At 49.1% G+C, this 9,200-nt stretch overlaps 1 protein-coding gene across 1 annotated transcript; it reads left to right on the forward strand.

The window, feature by feature from the left end:
• Positions 1–313: 313 nt before the first annotated feature.
• On the forward strand, positions 314–7,865 carry LOC135817768 (acidic mammalian chitinase-like). The gene is made up of 6 exons (XM_065331009.1): positions 314–894; positions 3,202–3,739; positions 4,154–4,226; positions 5,191–5,252; positions 5,783–6,022; positions 7,154–7,865. Exons 1-6 carry the CDS (start codon positions 625–627, stop codon positions 7,513–7,515), a joined length of 1,545 nt encoding a protein of 514 aa, XP_065187081.1. The 5' UTR covers positions 314–624; the 3' UTR covers positions 7,516–7,865.
• Positions 7,866–9,200: the final 1,335 nt, after the last annotated feature.

Consider the following 9,200-nt stretch of genomic DNA (forward strand, 5'->3'; position numbering starts at 1 on the left):
GGGTAGGGGGTGTGCTGAGCTGTGCGCACAGCAGTACAGGCACACCCGGACAGTTGAACTTGAAGCATTAAAATCAGGCTGTCGTCGTGTCGATGCGACGTTGCCGCAATGACCAAGAAAGGCCATCCAAAAATCGCTTGTCGTAGCATTTGGAGCATGCTGTCCATCAAGATGTGAAGCTGTCAGTGTTAGTGCATCCACTGCATAAAAGGAGTCTACCACGGTCTACACCTAAGACAAAGTCCTTGCTTGAGATGGCCAGGCAGTTTTCTACCGCTGTCTCGATATCTCCTATGGCTTATGGCATGGAACGATATTGTCAATGTCACTTGTCAGCGCAAATCGGATTGGGCTGAGCTGCTCTGCTTCTGGACCGGCCTGACGGACCGCCGATCGAATCGGCGTCTACGTGCACAGGCGCAAACTGCTGTCATAGCGGAGCTCGCGATGCCTGAAGCCGAAGACGAGAACCGGGCAGGTGTTTTTCCAGCTGCTGTTCCGTTTTCCTTGCCTAGTTAGTGCAAGGACAGTTTGTCTGAGTTTTACTTGTGACGAAGTACCATTCATATTTGTTGAGAAAGAAGGGGCTGCCTCGTGCGCTTTGTTGGAAGGTGAGATTACAAGATGGCGCCTCGTGTTGTCCCTCTGCCGTTCATTCTGGTGCTGCTGATGGTGGCAAGCAGCGGATTTGTGTCCGTGACTAGCACGCCCATCATGGGAGCCTACTTCGCCAACTGGGCGCAGTATCACACAGCGCCATACACGTACACGCCGGAGAATCTTGCACCGATCGTCGGCTCGCTGGATCATCTCATGTACGCCTTCGCCTACATCGATCCGAGTAGCTTCGCGGTGACCAAGGTCGAGCCGAAAGACCCGCAGTTTTACGGCGAGGTGAGTTCGCATAGATTGTCCAGTGTATGAACGACCTCATCACCACAACAACCAGTGCCGGCAGAGGCATTAAAGTTTTGGCTTTACGTTTTACATGTGATAATAATAATGTGTTATCCCTCCCTTACTGGCCAAGTTAGTATTGACTCCCATAGATTTGTGACACCTAAGCAGTCCAATACTCCTGCTTATTTTCACTCCTTAGGGCTATTGACTGACTCTAAAGCGTTAGTTACTTCAGGCATGTCGGAAGGTATTCGGCATTGGTGCGGCCATTGATGAGCAGAGGGTCCAGGGGGTACGGGTCCTCCCCCGGGAACATGTTTAGGGAAATTGGGCCCAAATAGCCCATATTCGATTGGTTCAAAAATCCGAAGATGAAATTATTGGTGCGGATTTGGCCGCACCTGTCACACCGGTTCCGACACCCCTATATTTGACTCCTGTTTAGGAATTAAACACAGGCTTTGGCTGGTCATGATAAATCCCAGCATGACTGGAATAGAAGCCGGTTGAGTCGAAGTGCGCTGTGACACAGAAGCATGGTTTGAATAGAAGACGCTCTCTACACGAGCAAGTACAAGTACTTGCACAGAGCATGTGTGGCAGTATGCACGGCACAGTGTTAGACTGAAGATGTGGACGTAGAAGCATGTTTTGAATAGAAGCATAGTTTGAACCCCAGCTGATATGGCCGTAAGCACCTGCTTTTATATGCGACAATAACTACGGTATATTGACGTCGTACTTGGTCAGTATAGGAAATAAAACCTCGTTAAAGACCGAGGCTTTGCCTCTAGACATTTTCTCGGCTAACATTTCCTATATTGAGCTCATACTCAGTCAATATTAAATTGTTATTTCAGGATTACTCAAAGGCTACCGCCTATCTGGGGGATCTCCTATTTTTATACTGAAGTATGTACTAGGAACATAGTAAAAAGGAGAAAGTGCACAACTTGAAGTGAGTGTGATTTGAAATTTGTACTGGGACTGGGAGGCTAGGGACTCTACTCGTGCATCGCGTTGTCATTCGTTGTGCTGTGACTGTCGATAATCGCATTCGGCTGCGCATGCTCTGTCCGATTGAGCTACAAACACTGTTTGGTCCCAAGGCGCCCCACATAAGAACGGGTCAAGTCACGGTTTGCTGACTGAACTAAACTGATAATATCCAGGCACCGCATTGCCACGGTACATGTAAGCCCTGGACTGGGTGGTATGGACTACATGTATCAGAAGTTTACACACAAATCATAGTGGTACAGTACAATAATGGTGGTACATGTACACCTGGCAAAGTGGCGGCAAATGCATGCCTGCTTGCCCACACAACGCTCTCTAAGCTGCAAAGTTCAGGCAAAGAGTCGCGGCTTCTCTAGGCGCCGTGCCACAACTTATGATGTGGTGAGAGAAGGTGTGCTCTTCGCCAGAACTTTGCAGCTTAGATTTAGAGAGCATTATGTGGGCAGGTGTGCCTTTACTGCCATTTCCTCAGGTGTGTCGCAGTTTAAAAAGTACTTCTTGAAGTAGTAGATTCTACCACCATTTCTATACTATATTATGTGATGCTGGCATTGGAGTGGTCACTTCATTCCACTGTATTATTATTAAATTTTTGATTGGGCAATCCCCACAGGCCTAAGGCCTTCTTACAGGGTACCCTAAATGTGCCAATACAAGGTAACGGAAGCGAGAAACAGATGTCACAAGTGCAAAGGCGAATGTCAGCAGGTAGAGAGTTCCAACGATCTGAACGTAGAAAACAAAGAGAAAAAAGATTATGTGCCTGAACAGCATGTCCACATGAGCTGTTGTTGGCATGGCCAGCCCGGTGCGGTTGGCCAGGCCATGGCCGGACTAACGTTTTGCCCACCAACGTGTGTTTACTGCTTTAGAGGGGTTGCTGTATACCCTCAGGGAGTCGGTATTTTACGACTCCTGCTCCGTATCATGCGCAAACTGTATGAAAGTCTATGGTACGGCCGGACCAATCGAGAACTGCTCCCGCCGACCGTGCATGCTGCATGGCCTGGATGATTGTGTGTACACTGTACAGTGAACCCTGTGTAAGACGACCGCCCATGGGACCTTCAAAACGTGGTCTCTGTAACCAGGTGGTCTCCTTATCCAGGGTCATTTGACTGGAAATTGCATCCCTTGGTCCTGATTGCAGTGGTCTTCTGGGACAGGTGGTCGCCTTATCCGAGTGGTCGCCTTGACAGGTTTTACTGTACTTGCGTTTTTCATCCTAATGTTCACTGCTGGTGTGCTGTTGTGCGGCATGGCGCAACACAACCCGTGCAGGTCATGGCCTACAAGAAGACCAATCCGAACATGAAGGTGCTGCTGTCGGTGGGCGGCTGGAACATGCCCTCGTCGATTTTCAGCAAGATGGTCAGCACCAAGACCAACCGCGCTGCGTTCATCAGCAGCTGCGTGACGGCCATTAAGACGACGGGCTTTGACGGCATTGACATTGACTGGGAGTACCCGTGCAGTCCACAGCGCACCGACCACATCAAGTACAGCTGTGCGCAGTTCAAGAGCAGCACGGACGCTGGCGGTACCTGCCCCCAGGACACTCCGAACTTCTCAGCGCTGCTGCAGGAGATGCGCGCCGCGTTCGGCAGTACCTACATGATCACCGTGGCCAGCCAGTCGGCGCACAAGAACTGGGACAAGTTTGACTTCAAGACCATGGACAACTACATCGACTACTGGCACGTCATGACCTACGACTACACGGTGTCGGACATTGCTAACTCGTCGGTAACGTCGCCCAACTGCCCGCTGTACTCACCGCCCGAGTCCAGCGTAGTCCAGTGGAGCCTTAACTACACTGGTAAGACGGCAAGTTTCTAGCTTTTGCAAGTACACTCATACCTCGGTTATCCGGATCCTGAACTTACGGGCACTTCGGTCTATCGGGCAATGTAATCTGATCGTGTGAGTCCTGTAAACACTGGGTGCTGTGCAGCCCTAGACGTGTGAACAGGTGCAGAGTACAAACTTGACACATGCGATCGGATTTCATCGAGCAGCACTGTACCTTGCAGCCACGGTGCTTTTTGTATTCAGGACTGAACATGATCGCGTCGTGGTCTTGCAGACGCCCGCCGTTGTGAATGCCCCTGATGTGTGTGTGTGTGTGTGTGTGTGTTTATGTGTGTGTTTGAGTGTGTGTGTGCGTATGTGTTTGAATGTGTGTGTGTGTGTGTGTATGTGTGTGTATGTTTTCTCGCGTGCATCCATCCAGTGCAAGGGTACCTAGCCGCAGGAGTTCCAGCCAGCAAGATCATCATTGGAATACCCCTATATGGACACACATGGTAAACTGGTGATCAGTGTGCGTTTACTACTGTATGTTACTACTGCATCTGAACTTTGCACAATATGCTCTGAGTAGCTATGCCACTTATGGCTGGGCAAATCTTTCTCAAACCCTTTATGGCTCAAATTTAACCCTTATCCGTCCGACCAGTCAAAATTCTAGTTTTGATAAATTTTACTAGATACATGTAGTCTGTAAAATGGCGGTCAGCACACGCCCAACATCACAGGGTGTGACGAACCATTGTGCACAGCTAGCCGTGGAGCGTGTGATGTTCTTCACGTGTTGACCGCCATTTCGCCGACCTGGAGTAATTTTGAAATCAAGATCAAATCAAGATCAAATCAGGATCAAATCAGGATCAAATCAAGATCAAACCAAGATCCGATCAAGATCAAATCAAGATCTAAGCCACTTTTGATGTTACAGTTTATGTAATTTGTATTGTGCACTCCTGCTGTATGTGACCAGTCTGACCAGTCTGACCGCGCATGTGACTCCCATGGCCCAGTAGTAGTAGTAGAATAGCAGTAGAATTTATTATTTTGATAGGGAAGGCCCTACAGACGTCTTGTTAGAGGGAACCCTAACTTCCCAAGTGCTCTTTACAGAGTGAAACAAAAACGGATAGATGCTCAACCTGACGACACGAGACAGGCTGAGAGAATTCCACCTATCAGCGCCAAGGAAGGAAATAGAGAACATGCCATATCTAGTGGTGGCAGCGGGCAAAGAAAGTGAAGAGAATGATTGCCCTCTAGTGCGCCTCTCGGTGCAAGTAGCAGCCGCCTGCAGGGTGAACATTGAGGAAAGAAGAGGACTTGTAAGCTTATGGTACCAGTACCAGCTCTCCGTAGGCATCGCACTACAGTATAGCGTTAGTCCCGATTCCTGCATGCTGCTGCTGCTTGATCGTGCTGTGTGCCGTTTGTGCTGCCTCTCCTGTAATGCTGTACACACAGGTTTGCGCCAGGTCTAACGGGTGATGCCTGGAAAACGTATGGTCTGAAGGGCGAAATTCAGGGTAAGATCAAAAGCCATCTCCAAGCAGTGGTTGAAGCCGTTGCAGCTGCCCTGCTACCCATGCGAGCCTTGTGTGTGTGTGTGTGTGTGTGTGTGTGTGTGTGTGTGTGTATGGTCACATGGTGAATCAGTTTAGCCTGAACATTTGCAAGTAGCTCTCTCTCTCTCTTTCCCACACTCTCTCACTAACTCGTTTGCTCGTTCACTCTCTCTCTCTCTCTCTCTCTCTCTCTCTCTCTCTCTCTCTCTCTCTCTCTCTCTCTCTCTCTCTCTCTCTCTCTCTCTCTCTCTCTCTCTCTCTCTCTCTCTCTCTCTCTCTCTCTCTCTCTCTCTCTCTCTCTCTCTCTCTCTCTCTCTCTCTCACACACATATACACACACGCGCGCACACACACACGCACACACACACACACACACACACACACACACACACACACACACACACACACACACACACACACTCATTCACTCTCTCTCTCTCTCTCTCTCTCTCTCTCTCTCTCTCTCCTCCCTCTCCTCTGCCACATTGCAGGTCTGTGCTGTGGTCCGTTCAAGCAGACATACGGTGCAAAGTACGGTAAAGGTTGTCAGCTGTGCGGCACAATGATGGTCAGCGAGATTGATGCATCGGGACCGCAGACCTTCTACGACAAGAAAACCGAGACAATGATCGCTTACCTACCAGAGGACAGCTCTGACGGCTGGACCAAGGCAGGGACGTGGATCACTTACAATGAAGAGACATCGGCGGCCGCCATAACGAAATATGCAGGTTGGTCATGACTTATAGCTCAGTGAATTGTGCATGTGGTTCTCAGGGAGGTTCTGGGTAGTTCTGGGTAGTTCTGGGGAGGGGGGGGGGGGGGTGTGACCAGGGTGTACTGCATGGTTGTATGCAGCTCAGTCATAGTATTATTATTAATCGCATTTCCGCGTCAATGTCAGCAATTTCTACATGATAAATGCCCACAGATTCGCATATGCTGGATGGATACGGGAAGGGGACAGCCAACAATAGACAACACGACAAGGGTCAAGAAAAAAACCAGACCAATAGCTAGCACGAGGCACAACATCAAGGCCCGAGAGGCAGAGTATTGCTACAAACGACAGTTTTAAACAGACAAACGAATGGACGAAAGACTGTTGCGCCGTGTGCCGGAAGAGCTCCGTCTTGCCCGGCTTTTAACCTGAATTGTGCATGACTGTGCCGTTCTGGGTGGTGCTCAGCGGACGGCCAGGGTGCACTGTGTACTGTATGGCTGCGGCAATGCTGACATAGCATGCACACCAGGTGATGCACTAAATGCACATGTATATGCACTGTCATAAGATCATCATGACATGTGATCATTCACACCGAAATTGCATGCGTATACAAACTATGGAGGTGTAGGTGAGGCGACCAAACAAATTTGGAGAAAATAGCCTCAGTGTTTTTTAAGCGATGGCGGTGAGACAGAAACGCGCTACTGCAAACCTATCAGTCGATTATGAACTACTGTTGTGCAGCCAGTCGCATCGCACATGTACATCACCTTTTCCAATGGTCTGTTTGTTCCCTTATAACGTCATGGCTTCATGCAGGCGGAAAATGCGGTACATCCCGCTATAAAATGCCCTTGTAGCTGTCTGCGATAATCGCACGGGACCGGCAGAAACAGTCCGGTCGGTCAGGCCATGACCGGACCAACGTTTTGGTCACCAACATGTGTTTACTGCTGAGGGGTTCCTGTATACCCTCCGTATCATACACAAACTGTATGAATGGCTAGGGTATGGCGGGACCAATCAAAGCTGACTGGTTCCGCCGGTTCTGTCGCATGGCATCCCGAAGCGATCACTGAACAGTACGGCAACAACTAATTGCTTAGCCACTTCTCTGCTTCTGTGTCGCACACAGTGGACAATAAACTGGCCGGAGTGTTCGTGTTCGACACGTCAATGGACACCATGGACTTCGGCTCGGGCACGTTCACCTACAAGGTCAGCAAGACGGTTCGCAGCGTCCTGAACGGCGGTGGTCCCGGCCCGTCGCCCGGTAGCCATGTCTGCACGCCAGCAGCGCAGTGCAACGTCTGCGCCGCCTGCTGCAAGACCTACCTGAAGACGCAGAGCGACTGCGATGCGTGCGTGGCGCAGGCGTGCCCCAAGACGAACGTGTGCCAGCCGAGCGGCTCGTGTACCGTGTGCGCCGCCTGCTGCAAGAGCTACTTGAAAACGCAGAACGATTGCGACGCCTGCGTCAAGTCTGAGTGCACCTAGCCTTGCAGCATCCCGCGCTGTAAAACTATAGTACTCGTACACAGTGCTTGCAGCCAGGTGTCACTGCGCTCCAGGCACCCATATACATTCTTGCCATATTAGAACTACGCTCTGTGTGTGTGTGAGGGGGGGGGGGGGGGTGGGGGCAGAGCACGCGTAGAACTTCTCTTTGCAATGGCTGCCCCTGATCTCTACGCTATCAGTTCACACGCTTTTTTCACGTCTGATTATCTCACTGCATTCAATTGATAGGTAGCTCTGCATCTTTCTGCATCGGTCAGTCTTTCGGCACTTCGAGCATATTTGAAGTGTGTGGTGCCTCATTCGAAGTGCAGCGTGCAGCAGTTGTAGATGTGTAGGTTAACTGTTCAGTAGCTGTTATTCTGAGAGGCCAGGGGAAGGCATGCATTCTTAGTCTGTAGAGTATGAGAGCTGAATGCCAGTGGTGTCAGCTTCTCAGCAAGTCGGCACACAATCAGACTACAGTCAGACCTTGCTTTTCCTGTCCTCTTTTATCCGGATCCCTCGCAATGCGGAAGAAAATAGCTGGTTACAGATTCACAGCATACGTGGTGCATCCAACATAACCGGTGTTCGGTTATCCGGTTCCCTTGCCTATCCGGATATTCTGGTGGAAAACGGATGTGTGCGGTCAAGGTGGCTGGGGCGGTACATTTTTTCGGGAGAATTTTGACTTCATTCTTGAGTTTATTGGCAGGGTGGAGATGAAATTTGAAAATGTTTTTCGGTGAATCTCTGGAGAATAGCCTTCTCTAGCTTCCTATACATGTAGTTTTATTTTTACTTTGGGACAAAAATTGAAAACGTTTTATTAAAGGTCCGTGGAAAAATCTGACCGTATCTGTTTGCTGGACAGAATGCCGCACACAACCCATGGCTGTTTGTTGCCCGTTATTTTCGCTTCCTCTGCTTGCAGAAATGTAGATTGTGTGACGCAGTGTGATAGTGAGCATACACTAAGCACCAGGTCGCAGTTCAGTAGAACGAATAATATACATTCGTCTGAGGGAATTGTCTTCATAGCTCCAGTACACTATGATTATTATCTATACTGTAGACAACATCAGCAGCAACTGCAAAAGGGCCAGCCACAGCAGAATGCCTAAGATACAAGTGCATGTGAGGGACCCAGCAATGCAAGTGCATGTGCGGGTCCTAGCGGGGGGGGGGGGGGGGGGGGGCTGTCTACTACTAGTAGATGTATATAAAAAATAACACAGCCTATTAAAGTTAGTTCGGCAGGGCTCTCCAAAAAAAATAGAGAAACGAAATTCTCCGCTTTATGAGAAAAACATCAAGGGGATGCAACAGTGTCCTAGCATAATATTTCATCAGAATGTTTGAGACGGTTAAAAATATTATACGTTAAAAATAAATTTATTATGATTATAATAATAAGGTGGCAGATAGTGAAGCCCGCTGTAAGCTGCAATTTTCACACAGGAAAAGTTTCTAGCTGACTAAAGGCTAGCCGTAACAATATTAGTTTAAAAAATAGAGCGTGTGTGGGCAGGCGTGTAGTCACCGCCATATTGCCAGGTGTATTTAGCACCATATTATGAATAAAACAAAATACTACTTCAAAAATAACACGACTTCAAGTACTGGCAGTTAAAACATGTGCCATTTCTCTTTACGCTCTCACGGTGGCTCAAGACAAGGGG

Source organism: Sycon ciliatum, chromosome 5 (genome assembly GCF_964019385.1).
Source record: "Sycon ciliatum chromosome 5, ocSycCili1.1, whole genome shotgun sequence".
Taxonomy (NCBI): Eukaryota; Metazoa; Porifera; class Calcarea; order Leucosolenida; family Sycettidae; genus Sycon; species Sycon ciliatum.